At 39.8% G+C, this 15,492-nt stretch overlaps 1 protein-coding gene across 3 annotated transcripts; it reads left to right on the forward strand.

Moving 5' to 3' along the window:
- Positions 1 to 1,547: 1,547 nt before the first annotated feature.
- Positions 1,548 to 15,286, forward strand: LOC103802520 (serine/arginine-rich splicing factor 5-like). 3 transcript variants are annotated; one of them, XM_009075002.1, is made up of 7 exons: positions 1,548 to 1,681; positions 5,160 to 5,230; positions 5,926 to 6,012; positions 8,361 to 8,433; positions 12,193 to 12,266; positions 12,770 to 12,880; positions 13,819 to 15,286. In XM_009075002.1, exons 1-7 carry the CDS (start codon positions 1,556 to 1,558, stop codon positions 14,108 to 14,110), a joined length of 834 nt encoding a protein of 277 aa, XP_009073250.1. In that variant the 5' UTR covers positions 1,548 to 1,555; the 3' UTR covers positions 14,111 to 15,286. The 3 variants fall into 3 exon arrangements, with proteins under 3 accessions (XP_009073250.1, XP_009073251.1, XP_009073252.1); XM_009075003.1 differs by having other exon boundaries at positions 1,556 to 1,681; positions 13,840 to 15,286; XM_009075004.1 differs by having other exon boundaries at positions 1,556 to 1,681; positions 13,849 to 15,286.
- Positions 15,287 to 15,492: the final 206 nt, after the last annotated feature.

Genomic DNA, 15,492 nt, shown 5'->3' on the forward strand with positions numbered 1-15,492 from the left:
GTCGGTGCAGATCTCGCGTCCATTGTGCTCCCTGGTGTTTGAGTAACAGCGCGGGGAAGGAGAGTTCGCACGTCTTTCGCAGCATCTGTGACAGTTTCAACGCTGATCAGTTTTACCCACCCCGCGTTCCTTTCCTTCTGTGATTCTTCTCCCCACTTTGTTTTCCTAGAACTAAGAGCTAAAAATATGTAACGGTAGCTGCGCAGGCGTTGTAGCCCTTCAGGCCCGTGTTGTTCCCCAGCCGAGCGCGGTTGCCGAAGGGGCTGTGCCTCCCGCGTCTCCCAGCGCGCAGTTACGTAAGGCTGTGCTTCCCGCACGGGCCTGGCTCTCCCGTATTGCCACTGCCGCGCTCTGCGCGCTCAGGGGAACCATCTCGGCAGCCTGGCTGCTCCGCGAGGGGTTGGAACCAGCCCACTGGGCTGGATTTCCGTGTGGGCATTAAAATGCAAGCGTGAGCACAAAGAGGGTACAGAGGGCAGCGCGGGCCCTGCCTAGAGGGAGCACAGAACTTCTCAGGTGAAAGCGATTAGAGACCCATCACCTCAGGCTGCCGAGGCAGCTGAGGCCAATCTAAGTAAATGCTGTTGCAGTTCAGCCCCTTGTCCCACAAAACGTCTTCCAAATTTCTGGTACTTCTCTGTGATGGCACAGGGAGCCTGAGTAAAGGAACTAATCAGTAGAAACCTAATAGATGTTAGTTAGCACGAATTTAAAACACCGTGTCCAGACTGACTGGAATTACTTTCACAGCTAACATGATATGTTTTCTGTTTGCCTTGCCTGCTTTAGAGCCCAGTATTGTAATGTAAGATTCCATCATATTTCCATTCCTTAAGGCTTGGGTTGTTTGGGTTTTCTATGACAGAAAGCTCACTGAGTGAGAGACATTTTTAATATTTTCCAGTTACAAGAACATAAACATTTCTGAATCACATAAACTGAAAAGTCACACCTTGAGGTAAACAAGTTTTCCTTAAAGTATCTCAAATTAAGTATACCGAATCAGTTTTGAAAATCTGAATGTCTAAAATAGCCTTTTTTTATTTTTGCCATTGTTGAAATCTCATAATAGAAAGTTTCTTCAAGTCCTGGTACACTGTTAAGGTATTTATGGCTACTGGAAACTGGAATAATTTGACAATTACCATTTATCTTTTGTGTGCCAGTGCAGCTATTATTGCAGCAATTCTGTCAGGTGAAAGCAAAAGTTCTGAGACTGTTTGACGTTGTTATTCCCATGATTAGCAGAACAGTTTTGTTCAGTTTTTGTCAGCTGCTGTTAGCCCAGTAAATTAATCTTTGAGCTTACAGAGTTGGGCTTTTTTCATGCTTTGTGGTACAAAAACTTTACTGGTCTGAGAGCAAATAAAGAAGTCTGTAAGCAGCATGATTTAGGAGGGAGTTTAAAAACAGAGTTCTGTAAAGATTCTGCTAGAAGTCAGTAAAATCCTGTTTAACCAAGATTTCTGAGGTGTAAAAGTGATGTTAATCACCCTGTTTTAGGTTTGTTCATCTGATCAACTCTGCTGTTTTCTTTCCTAGTATCAACCTCAAGATGAGTGGCTGCCGTGTCTTTGTTGGACACTTGAGCTCACGTGCTCGTGAACGGGACGTGGAGAAATTCTTCAAAGGATATGGTCGCATACGAGAAATCCATCTGAAAAATGGATTTGGATTTGTGGTACGTAATGACCTTGGTTTCCTTTCTCGTGCTTGCAGGTACTGACCTTGCTGGGCTGATGTCAAGGAAGGGCAGATGGTTAAGGGAGTAATAGTTGTGATGGGAAATGAAAGATATTAATACACATTTCACACTGCTTTTCAGAATTTGGAATTACAGTTTTGACTAGGTTTTGCTCAAAATATTGGTAATATTCTAGCTATATTAAATACATTGTTTGGTCATAGTCTTCCATGGATTTAAAACTTATCCCTTATTTCTGAAGACTATATAAATATCCTGTTATGTCAATACAAAACTTGACAGAGTTGACCTGGAGAAAAGTTTATACAGAACCAGTTATGTTCCTCTCTCACTCCTGGTCTGCTTGGTCATATCTAAATAATGGCCCGACGTAAAAGCAAAGTGGTTGGTTGAGACAGTAGGTGTAATAGGTGCTTCTGGTGCGCTTAAGCAGCACAAGTTAGTCATACTCACCATCAGTACACATTCACAGGGTGTATGTGTCTGTCAGACTATTAAGTGAAATAGATGGTTCATTGTATCTCAGTTTCCTACTGCTGCTTTCTGGAGCTCTTTGCTCCTAAACTCTTGTCCAAATTTTGCAGGTTTGCAGGTTCCCAAACTGACTCAGGATCAGCCTGCTTCTTAACTGTTGTCTCCTGAGAACTGAGAATTGTTCCACAGCACCAAGATCAGGCTAGAAAGGTTGATGCTGCCCTTGCACTATGGCAGGCTTGCATGCCATTCTTTCTGCCCAGAGTGAAGTTACGGGAAAAGAACAAAAAAACCAGGCTTTGCCTACTTTAGTTTCATATGAGTATTGCTCCTTAACTCTTAGACATGCTGATTCCTGATTACACTGCTGTATGAGCTACTTCTTGTTGGCTGCCAGTAGGTAAATACCTGACTCTTAGAGTCCGGAGGTAAATGACTGATCTAGACGTGAGTCTGAGTTTACATAGAGTGCTCTTTCCAATTGCTGCTATTTCTCAATGCCCTTTCCCTGAGTGTTCCTCTTCTCCTCTTGGGCCTTGGGCAGGGCTGTTGACTCATTCAGGAACAACTTCTGTTCAACTACTGTAAGCGAGTCAGGCAATCCTCCCTCTCCCTTCTCTAGTTCGTAGGCGGAACCATTTTCTTCTCAAGGCTCGCTAATAAACTTGAATAATTGTTTCACAAGTTTACCTAAAAATTCAATTCTCATGTTAAAATTTTTTCCTTGCAGCTGAACACATTTCCCCCCCTTTACCTGTCACCCATGTGAGGAAATCATTTCCGTTGTCCGTGGAACAGTGTTTTAGGTTTCGGAAGATTCTGGCTGGATCTCCTTGGAGCTGCCTTTTCAGCCTGAACAAACAGCTCTCTCAACTTTTCTTTGTTCTCCAACCTTCTGATCAGTTTTGGCCCTCTGCTAGTCCCACTCCTATTTTTGAATGTCTTTCATGACCTAGAGGGACCAAAACTGGATACAGTGTTCTAGGTGTGTCTAAAGAAATGCCAAGTAAGGTGGAATAATTGTATCCCTTGGTGTGCTGGTTGTACTTCTACTGATGCAGCCCAGGATGAGGTTTGCCTTCATTACCGCAAGGCCACACTGCTGACTCATGCTTATCTGACTCTCCTCGAGGATTTCCATGTCCTTTTCAGCAGATCTATACTCCAGCCACTCAGCCCCCAGCCTCTTCTGCTGCTTAGGCTTATCTCAGGTGCAGCACTTCACCTTGTGATTCTTGTTTGCCTAATCTTCCAGCTTAGCATGGTCTTCCTGTGTGATGCTTTTTTCCTTCTGGTATATCTATTTCTGCTCCCATTTTAATATCAGACACAAAGTTGGTGAGGACATGCTTGATTCTGTCATCCAGGTCATTTATAAAAATATTGAATGGCATTATCCTTTGCAGCACTTCACTTGTCATGTGTTGTCAGTTCCTCTTTGTTTTCAGTTATTTAAAATCTGTTTTTATAAAACATGTTACAAAACCAAGTGATTTTGGAACATTGTTGCAGTGTTAAAAGCACGTTTCATTGTGCTTGACTGAAGTCACTGCTTGATCTTTGAAACTAATTATATCTACTTTCTGATGTGGTTTTGGGGTTTTTTAGTAGTTTCCCGAGGTTTTTTTTCCAATGGCTTTCAGGGCATAGTGTTTTCAGACTTCAGTCCATAAAGCCAAGTAGACTTGCAGACATTCAGTTTGTTAAAGCTAGCTGAAATAATGGGAGTTGTAGGGGCCAACTGTTGATACTCTGAAATGCTGGGCCTAAATTAATTTTCTCAATATAATGTTTGCATTGCCATGCAAGGATGTGTGATGTTTCACTTGGTAATGAAACAGATTTCTGTGCAGAAAGGGGAAGATTGCTTAAGCCAGTATTGCTTTTCAAAAGCAGTTTATAGTTATGCAAACACTTTCTGCAACTTGAGAAGCTTCTTCTCTGTTGTTCATTGCTCACAAGCTGCAGTTCCACAATTTTTTGTCTTCACTTCCACTGGTGGTTCAAGCAGTCTCTACCCAGCTGCTTGTTCCCTGTGTTTTATTTCTTTCCTTTGTGCCTTTGCCTCACATGATGTTGCTACAGTCATTCAGCCACATAACGGAGCTACCTGGGAAGCTGATCTAGTTGAAAAATACCAGCCTTTTTCACCCACCTCCTGCACAAAGTGTGCTGTTCTTCGTCTGGGTAGGTTTCTTGACCTAGTTTCCTGCAGAGCTGTACAAACAGCTTTGCCAAGAACCAGTGGGCTGGATAGTGGGCAGAGGCTACTCAGGCTGACTAAAGCAGCATTTCTGCCAAAAGCGAAGCGACAGATTCCACTGCAGCAGTGTATGGAATTATGCATGTTATAGCTGATCCAGACCTGCAGGTGGCCAGTTGCTGAAGAGGGGCTTAGGTTTCTTCTTCTTCTTACACAGGCACCTTTTTGCCAGGCTAGTGAGCTGGATTCACTCAGGAAAAAAAATAAGGGCTTTTTTTCCTAGTTTACTCTTGCTTTGCCAATTCAATAAAAATTGAACCAACTCCAGAACTCTTAAGAGGGTTTTAGGAGTGCACAACTCTCCTGCTTTTGTTTGCATGTGATCAGCTCATGCTGTTACATAGGATTTCCTTGTGTATAGGGCTGTGTTTTAAACTGTATTCCTTGAAGTAACTCCCCCCACCACTTGCCAAAAGTATTTTAGGTATTTCTGTAGTAAACAAAGTAATTTAATTTACTTTAGGTAGATGCTGCAAATAGTTATACTAAAACAACTGAGGGAGGCCAAAGGAGTTTGTGGGGTGTAGGGAGAAGAAGTAGTTGTGAATAGGAACATCTTGGCTTCTCAGTCATAAATGTGGTAGGAATCCACTTCCTCGTTGGCAGTTCTGGATGGTACTTGCAGCAGAAATGTAAAGTTTCAAAAGAAAGCATGTTTACTAGCATTCAAATACCCTGTGAGGGAAAATGCTTCTCTATTCCTATTTTCTTTTTTAGGAATTCGAAGACCACAGGGATGCTGATGATGCAATTTATGAACTAAATGGTAAAGAGTTGTGTGATGAAAGGTAAGTGTGCTACCATAATTTCCCTTAAGAACAGGGAAAAGTGCATTGCATCCAAATGGAGTGCATTAGCTTGTGCTCAGACGCCCGTTTCACGTGGCTCTGGGGTGGGATACACCTTCCATAACTTTGAAGGCATTCATTGGGATCCTGGCTACAGTCCTGTGTGAGACAGATTAGTTTGGGACTGCAGTAGCAGCACTGATTTTCTCCACTTGCGCTTAGTTCTCTTTCCAAGCTGTCAGAAAAATCATCAGAAATATTAGTAAGAGCGAATTGAATGTGTTAGAGTGTTGTCCTTCAGTGTGCAGCAATGTGGACTATAGTCATTGTATGTTACAGTAATTTTTATTGTGATTGTGGAAGCTGGATTTTAGGTCATTAGGTTGTTGTTACTTATTTTGGTGCTCTTTTCTGTCTGTGATTAATCTTGGTGTCTGGTCATGCCAACTGAAGTGTTTGAGTCTGAATTACAGACAATTTTCATGAAAGCCTGAGAGAGATGAAAGAGACAAGAGAAAACCACCGGTCTGTCTCTTTAAGAAATACCCGTGACTGTTACAAATCATTGCTTGCAAGGGCAAGATACTGCTTGTTTGTGCACATGTGCTTCCAGTTGCGAAAGATTGAAGTCAATGTCAAATACTTAGTTTGTTCTGGTTTTTTAAGTGCTTGTTTGGTTTTGTTCCTGTCCTAAGGGTTACAATTGAGCATGCTCGAGCCCGGCGAGGAAGGGGGAGATTCGCACAACGGTTCAGTTACTACCAGTCGCAGAGTGGATCTAGGTAGGTGGTCTGGACTCTGCTTCCTCCAAACACAGTAACTGAAGAACTGTACTGAAAAACTGTTTTTGTCTTGTGATTTAGGGATCCAGCTCTGTTCCCTTGCATAGCTTCATGAAAAGTTTTACGTTCTCAACTCCTGTAGGTCCATTACTAATTGCCTCCTCTGATTGAGGAGAGTGTGGATTTTAAAGCAGTTTAAGTGTCTCACAGAGGATCACAAACCTATTAAGTAATGCTCCCTTGCCATATTGCAGGGACTACATTGGTCTTTCTCCTTACTGTCGTGTAAACGATACAAAGGAGTATTGCTGCAGTTGGATTGGCAGTTTTTAATGCTAAATCAGGAAAAATGCAGAGCTTCTCTCAATGAGGCTTTTGTCATTACACTGAGCTTACATGCTAAGTGTAATTATTGTAGAGCAATATTTGAAGGTATTTCCTGTCTTAACCAAGCTTTCACATTTCCAGTTGTATGATTACCAAAATGCTTACTTTAGCACAGCCTAGAAAAGGAGCAGTGCTAGGGCACAAGGTACTAACACAGGCAGAAGTGTTTGAATACCAGGTGACTAAGTTTGCTGACCAGTCAGGTGCCTTTGTAAAGGAGAGTCTGTCTGACGATGGAGTCTCTAAAACAGAACATAGCTCATCTCTAGAATACCTTTAGTGGACACACAGTATTTGTGGAGTTGTTCGCTTTCAGTGGTTTGAGCCAGTGGTAAAACTTGTGCCAACACACAATGAAAGTTCTGCAGATTCACATATATTCCACCAAACAACTGCACATTACAACTTTGTATCTCCCCGTGTAAAGTAAATACATGTGGAATACTTTACTCTGTAGAAAAAGATTTGTAGCTGTGGCCTGTGCAGAGTAGAGTTTGCAAGAAAGACGAAGATAGGCATAAACCTCTGTGTTTGTTTCCAAGTCAGAGCTGCTGCCAGTTACAAACCTGTGTCTGGATGATCTAATTTGCATATGCAAGTATGCTAATTAGATTGTTTTTTCTTTAGTGGCAGTAACCTTGATGCGGTAGAATTGGCCCGAGGTCCAGGCTAAAAGTGGACTTTTAAAGTAGGAAGTGATTGGAGGTTGCGGGTGTCTGACAGGGTAGTCATGTTCATGACGTCAGACTGCCAGTGCCAGGCAGGAAGAGACTGCGGTTTGCAATAATGGAAAAATGAGACTCAGCCTGCCAGTTTTGTGACTCTGGGACCTCTCTTTAAATACTTGGAAGATCTGGATGTTCTGAAAAAAATTGTGACACTTTGAGGTAGGCACTGAAATGAAATTGCCCGTACTGCAGTGTACAAATCAATGCGCACAGTTTAGGATTGTGGTTGGAGAAGATGAGAATCATTTTCTCTAAGGTCAGTGCTCTTGATTCTTGAGTCTTTTCTGTAATAATAAAAAGCAGTGCCATTGTTAGAACCCTGCATTACTTATCAAAAGACTGGCATACCTTTTTCCATAGTTCTCAGATCTCTTTCTATTCAGAATGACTAGAATTGGGAACAGAAATGACTTGCAAGGGTAATATTCTTTCCAGATGTCTTATTCTCCTGTGTGAACATTTTCAAGCCACGTTTTCATTTTTGAGAGGATCTTTAGTTTTTGATTAAGTGGAAAACACCAGCTGTAAAGTGCCACAGTTATTTCAGTGCAACCAGTTGTTTAGCTCTCGTTTTACTGAAATAGGAAAATTTTTACAAAAAAAAAGTCTATTTTAGACTGTGGTGGAATTTATAAGTATAAATGTGTGATTTGGGATTTAGAAGCATGAACTGAGATGCCTTTGAATTGTGCCTTCTACGTCCCTGACGTGAAGCAGAATGCTGCCAGCTTAAAAAAAAAAATAGACAAAAATTGTCCTTCCCTTGAATATTCCCCAAAATCATATGTGAGCCAAGCAGGTCAAGTACCAAAATTAAACTAAATCTCTTCACATTATTTTCACTCTACTAGACATTTATTTTGGTGTATCTGAAAAAAAAAGGGCAGCTATATTGATTGCCTTGGTAAAAAGTTCTTCATCAAAATCCTTTCTAATCCTCTTGGAGCAGCTTGCTTCCTGTGGCGGAGTCTTAAATACATCCTTGACTAGGGAGAATCAAATCTGCAGTCCAGCAACAAGGAAATTACTTAAATCTCTTAGCAAACTGTAGAAAATGTCAGATTTGAGACTGGATGTGGCACTTAGGGCCATGGTCTAGTAACGATGAGGGTTGGACTCGATGATCTTTGAGGTCTCTTCCAACCTGGTTGATTCTATGATTCTATGATTTTTTATGTTCTAAATTATTTACACTGGAGATTTTTTCCCTTTTTCCCCTTTGAACTTTTCCAGCCGGTATGGACCTCCTGTTCGTACTGAACACAGGATCATTGTTGAAAACCTTTCATCCCGTATCAGCTGGCAGGTGAGTTAACATCTTACCTTCTTTTTCTTACTCCTGATTTTTCACCCTCTAAGTAGCCTACTTTCAGGATAATGTCTTAATAAAGCCATCATAAATATTTAATGTGAACAAAAAAAAAATCAGAAAAAAAGCTTCAATGATTGCTAAAAATTAGCGTTCAGACACTTAAAGAAGTCTTTTCTTTCACAGCTATGCAAATAGTTGTATAACAAGATTTTGTAGTTGGGAACCAATTCTTTATTACTTGTGTTTACCAACTGACAAGACTTTGAAGACTCTAGATCGTTCCTAAAATACAGAAGCGTAGCATCCATTCATCCTTCTGTATTGTTGCATCTGGAAGTGCATGCCTTTGTTTTGAGTGAAATTTATGGCCTTTTCTTACATTTTGCAAAATATTTTTGTGACCTGATGCATGATTGAGAGTCTGGTAATACATCGTTCATGGAGGGAGTGTTAGAGAGCTGCTATGTCAAGTATGCTTACTGTGCATAATTTCTAAAAAAAAATGAACTCAGTAATTGTCACTTGAAGCTTTCTTACGCTTTCTTTTCATTGTTTTGTTTTTTTGCCCCTTGCTGATGTTTTGCTAATATTTATCTGTCTTTTAACAGAACAGCCATATAATCAGTTCCTTCAGTTGTGTTCTGCATAGTGTACAGTCTACAGAAAGTTCACTTTTAAAGGGCATAGCGACAGATACTGTGGAATAAAGAGACTCATTAATGTACTGAAAGATGCAGTAGAACATGTTGAGTGTTCAAAGCCTCAGTCTTGCAGATACATCCCCAGGAGGAGGCTGCTTGGCCTGGAGCTCTGCTGATGTGTTTCGCAAGAGTTTGGGTGCAGTCCATGCAGATAAACAGTTGAACTAGGTTTGTTTGTCTTCTGCATGACAGGTTCAAAGGGTTCATAATTGTACAGTTGTGTTAATTATTGAATAACTGAAAAAACCAGCTGAGTTGATGTGATGAGCAAGTGGGTTTAATCTAAATATCGTCTGGGTATGCATGCTGTGCAGTTACATATATGAAGAGATTGTCACTTGGGTGTGACAGTAGGGACCAGAGAAGTAAGCTGTGACAGTGTAAGGAGAATAAATCCTTTAATGCTGTTTCGTGTTAACTTGAAAAAAAAATTAGCACTTCTGTAACTTTCTTTGACTTGTGAATATTTATAATGGCTTTGTGTGTACTTACATATTAACCTGAAGCCCACCCAGTTCAGATTTCATACTGGTGAATCTTTTGTATTCTAATTGAATGTTTTAATGACTCTAAAATACATAAGTTAGCAGGAGAGACTTCTTGATACCTGCCTAAATAGACATCATTTGAAGCTAACAGCCAATTGCAAGCTGCATTTAGTTTTGAAGCTGTACTGCTTTGATACTGACTACAGTGTTTTAACGTCTTCTAGCTATGCTACTTACACAACAGATTAAAATAGCTAATGCATTAACAGTAGTGGCAGTATTCTTCCCTTCTAATCCCTGAGCTTCTAGCCAGCACAATCGATATGGAATCTTGCTTTAAAACCTTACACACATAACTTCATCTTCAGTGTGTCCAGATCCCCATGCTTTGAGAACATCTGTCTCCTTCAAAAGTTATTGTGTTGGGATATTGAAAAGAAACAAGCAAACAAAAAATTCAAACCCCCAACAAACAAAACCCTACCCAGCCAAAAATAAAAACATACTCAGATCAGTTTCCTCTAATTGCTGGCTACATTGTTAATAGATAATCTTATCTCTAAGTAGTAGACAAACTACTAGAGTTCTCCTTAATTTAGCAAATGTTCTGCATGTTCAAGAGCTTTCCAGGCACCCACATTAGTTTGATACCCAGGAATTTCCAAGCAGTTGAGAAAAGTAGGTCTATGTTACATTAAGATGTATTTTTTAATATGTGTTTTTCCTATTTATGGTTGTCCTACACCTTATTTTTCTTTGCTGTGAGGGACAACAGGGTTTTCTTGGGCTTTTTAAGGTGACCCAGAACAGTAAACTTAGGATAAAATTTGATTGTTCCGCTGGTTAAGTAAACCAGGTAACTTGAAATCATTCTTCTGATAACAGAGTGTTGAGTTTTTATAACACCTGCACACTTACTCTGTTTTGAGCAATAGTGTTGACACCTTAATCATGTTGACATTATATTGCCAATGGTGTTTCATGTTTATGGTTCTTAGGATTCAGCGTATACTGTGGCAGGTCTGTGGGAGCCTCAATTTTAAAGCCTGAAGTTACTGAATTAGAAAATAATTATATAGATTAACATTTTCTAACTTCCTTTTGACTTACCAGTCCTGGTCTGGTTAAACTCTCATTGACTTGAGTGGAGCCAAAATTCTGTCTATCATCTCTGTGTTGAGGTAAACTCACCAAGGTTGAAGAATTGTTTTTAATGCCACTATAGGGCCCATTTTTCATATTCTATTAAGGTTTCCTGTACCTGTGAAACAAGGAAAATATCTACTAGTTTGCATATGCCAGTTTTTAGCATAAAACTATTGAATTTGAATTAAAATATTAGATAAAATTAAGCTTTCTCATATTCTGTGGCAAATGTTCTGAAGTTTTTCTTGGCTTTTTGTTTTGTAGTCTTTTCTTCCTTAAGCATATTTCTAACCAAGTGCATTTTGAACCTTTTCTAACAACCTTGATTTGGATAACCTTCATTTTTCTTGTGTGGAGGAAAAAGAACCAAAGATGTGGGGGTTTTCTAGTGGCTGACGTTCTAGGGTTTGGCCTGTTCTGAATTTTCCTTTTGGTTCCTATGACACTCCTGTTTTTTGGCGATCTAGATCTTGGTTTGCCTGGGTTTGATCTCGATTGGCTAGCACAGATCATCCTCGGGTTCTTTAGCCACTTCTGGAGACTGGAGACTATGTCCAGTGCTTTCAGGGCCTCTGGTACCTCCGTGAAGCATATTGCTATGAGCCATCACTCTGCCTTTCTCATGTAAGAGAGTTCCTCTTGGCCAGCTAGGTATTGGACAAGCAACTCTTTGCTTAAGGTACCTTCTTATGTCACCTGCCACTTGTGGCATGTTGCGGTAAGTAGTCTGGGATTATAACATACCAGATACTGTTTGGTAAAAGTGCTGCTGTAACTTATGCAAATGTTTAGCTTTTTTAGTGACCTTTTGCATTATTTGTTTGTACTTTATCCTATTGCTGAGCAAGTAATTTTACTGTTTCCACATGTTTAGCCTCTACAGAGTAATACAAGGATGTCTGTTGACACGACAATGTAGTGTGGCAGTGAAACATAAAAAAAAATCCATTTTTAAAGTCTTTAATTATATAATAATGACACCTTTCTGCTTTTAATTTTGCTGTGAAGTTGGGGGAGGTGAGCATATAGGGTGAATCTGTCTACATATATTGGACTGCCGTTTCACTGGGGTGTTAGTCATGAAAATCTGCATTCAATACTATGTTGCTTCTCATCTCTTACAGTTCTGATTTCAGTCCACATGTTGGTATTTTAAGTATTGCATTGTGTTTTCATAACAGCCAGTTTTGGGATGCAGGATTATCTTAAAAGCAGTCGTTATTCACTGTAGTTGTAAAATGAGAGATCCTTTCTATATGCAGCTGCTATTACATAGGCTGTCTCAGAAATGTTTTCTAAATTCTGCATATATTTTTTATATATATAAATTGAAAAGCATTAAACAGTTTCAGGGGAGTATTACTGCTAGGTGACTCAAAGTATGTGCTGTTTGACTAAAATGTTCACTTTTGCTGTAGGACTTGAAAGATGTCATGAGAAAGGCAGGGGAGGTCACCTATGTGGATGCACACAGAAACAACAGGAATGAAGGGTAAGTTCATTTTATGTCTATATGGTAACTGAAATTGTAAATGGCAAGATTATTCTTGTAGTATATAAGAAATTAAATACAAATCTGTGGTGTGGCTTAGATGCTGAAATGTGTCCAGTTAAAAAAGCCAAAAAAACCCAAAACACAAACAAACTGTCAGTAAGTAAGTTCAGTATTGAACTCAGTCTCTCTTCTCTACCATGAAAACAATGTGTCAAAGCAGAAAGGGAAGGGAGAATTCTTTCTCAGCTAGTGCAGGTTTGAGTAGCTTCCTGCATTTTCTCCATCTCATTGCAGATGAGAGTTCTGGTAATGTTTAAGAAGATTGGAAAGGTATGGATGGCTAGGACTGTTAGTGTCATATTTTCCTGTTAACCCAGTTAAAAATTAGCTTTCATAAGATAAACATCAAGCTGTGAATCAGCAGACTGAGAAAGGCCCAAACTTGGTCTCCTTATTTTTCAGTTTCCCTGAAACTTTCTTTTTTTCATGATGGTAAACAGGGTTGTGGAGTTTGCATCTTACAGTGATATGAAGAGTGCACTGGAAAAATTGGATGGCACTGAGCTGAATGGACGCAGAATTAAACTGACTGAAGACCACAGAAGGCATAGGTATGTCACCTGACCTGATAAAATTCTGCTGAGGGCATGGAATTGGGTAGTATTGGTGCCAAAGTTCTATTATCTAATTTTTTGGCCCCAAGCTAAATATCACTGCACAGAACCACTTTCTAGCAATGTAAATAGATTACGAACAAACTTGCTGAAACAAGGTAAATAGAACACTTTAGGATGAAAGTAAGGAGATTTTCTTTGAAGTACAGAATGTGATATTATAATGAAAGGACTGTTAAGAAACCATGAATTTTGGTATTAAAAACCTTTTAATTTAATGGAAAGCTGTCTCATAGTCCTGGGAAATGTTTCTCAAGGAGTTGTGAAAGCCAGCTTTTTCACAAGAATGGAAGAAAAAATGGTTAGCTTGCTTGCATTATTTCTAAAGCAGTTCTGCCATCTAGTCACTAAAAAGCATGTTAGCTACAGCTTTTTCATTGTCTCTCTTACAACTAAATTGTTTCTTTCTATGAAAAAAAAAAAAGGGACACATTACTAGAGAAGGTGTTGAACTCTCAGGCCCTAAAGTGTGCTGGTGTTCCACACCTTTAGGGACTTTTTTAGAGTCTTGAAAGAAACCCTTACTAATTTGCATGGGCATTTATAGAGAGAGTAAATACCACAGGTGTGAGTTTTCCTTTGTGTTTTTCTTGCTAAATGCCTAAAAACTTTTTGTCCCCTCCTGGCTGGAAGGGGGGGGCATCTTTTATTAGGCAGTTAATATTTTGCCAAGCTAGCAGAGAATATCAAGGCCAGCAGTTCCTGATAGCCTTGGCGTAAGAAAATACTGCCATGATGGAGCATAACAGAAATGCAGCAGCAGTCTGAAATCACTGAAAGCTGTGAATAGTGCATACAAAGTAGTTGAGAATTTTAATTGATTGTTTTAAATTTAGTAGGCGGCGAGATTACAGCTTTTAATTGTGTTTCCCTAGAAGCAGATCTCGATCAAGGAGTTACTCAAGATCTCGCAGCAGGTCCAGGTCTACAGGATCTTCCAGGTCGGACAGCCGGTCCAGGTCCAGGTCCAGATCAAGGTCCAGGTCCAGGTCTCGCTCTCGCTCCCGATCTCGCTCTCGATCCCGGTCTCGTTCTCGCAGTCGTACGCCTAAAAAGAGTTACTCCCACAAAAGCCACCGCTCCAGCTTGATAGCTTCTTCCCCATCTCCCTCCTCTTCTAAAAGAAAATCTCGTTCTAGGTCGAGCTCTGCTCATAGCCGTAGTTAACCTGCTTTGAGAGATGTATTAATACATTTAATTTGATTCAAGTTTCTTGAAGACTTGAGACAAATTATATATGATAACTGGGAGGGGAAGAGTTAACATGATGAAAGGGTGACCTCCTCTTACATTGCCAAAGTGCCTGTCATCAAATAGGCCATCTCTGTGAGGAGGGGCTGGCTGTCAGCTTTCTTCTTTCAGTGAAGTCTGGAGTGGGAAGTCTTTTTTATTTTTTCCCTGCTATTAGTAAACATTTCTATCATAGATATATTATGTACACATAATGCTGAGGTAATGGGATGAGACAATACGCTGCTTTCTCCCTCTCTTGCCCCCACTTTCCCCTCCACCTCCAAGGCCTTTGACTTCCAAAATATTATGTTAGCTTTTGTCCTTGGTATTAAGTCCGAGAACAGGAAGTATAGATTTTATTCCTTTAAGGTTCTGTGGCTACTTTTCTGTGTGAGAATGAATGGACCAGATTAATTTAGTTTAGAGTTCACTTTTCCCCGTTGCTTGGCTTAACAGGCTGTTTAAGTTCCAGCTTTACATGACCTTGACAATATGCTTAATTTGCAACAGACTTTCAGGAATACACATTGGTTAGTTGAATATTGCTCATTTGAATAGTGAGTCAATACAATGTTAAGCAGCAACGAAAGCTGGAATTTTCCTTTAAAATGAGACGTACCATCCAGATGTCAGGATTATTGGGAATCCATTATAATTTACAGTAATTCACTAGTATGTGGTATTGTATGTAGAGGCCTTATTTGACAGGTGACTCCATAAAACTGCACAGAAATGTCAATATGCATGTCCATGTTTTTGATGTTTATAAAAGTGACATAGCTTTCATACCCAAAAGTATGATACTGAATAATGTGTGTATGACTAGCAATAGTCTTGATGGAAAGGAAGGTTCTTCTAGTGATGAGAGCAGCAAAAAATACCCCAGGAAAAGTGTAGTCAAAATTCCCTGAATGCACAGTTGTTTTGATTCATAGAAATTTCCACTGCAAATACTGTTCGTTCTTACAATTTGGAAGTAGACTTTTTTTTTAACTTCTGTATCGTTAAAGAAGGGAAACATTTTTGGAAAAAACATGTAAATTAATCCCAAAGTCTTACGTGTGTTTAAATGTACCATTCCTAACGAAATAAAACCTTTTTCTGGCTTACTCTCTAGTTTTGTTTAGTCGTGTTGCTGTTGTTTGCTTCATACAGTCTTACTAACATACATGATCACAGAGAAATTCACTTGCAGGTATACCTGTATGGAAGCAAGCAAAATCTAAACTGGAAACCAGTTATAACATGTAAGTAACCAGGTGATGACCGACAGGAGCACAGCATAGGAATTCACTGTCATGGCTCTTTTGAGTAGA

The sequence above is a fragment of the Acanthisitta chloris genome, unplaced genomic scaffold, assembly GCF_000695815.1.
Source record: "Acanthisitta chloris isolate BGI_N310 unplaced genomic scaffold, ASM69581v1 scaffold26175, whole genome shotgun sequence".
Lineage (NCBI taxonomy): Eukaryota > Metazoa > Chordata > Aves > Passeriformes > Acanthisittidae > Acanthisitta > Acanthisitta chloris.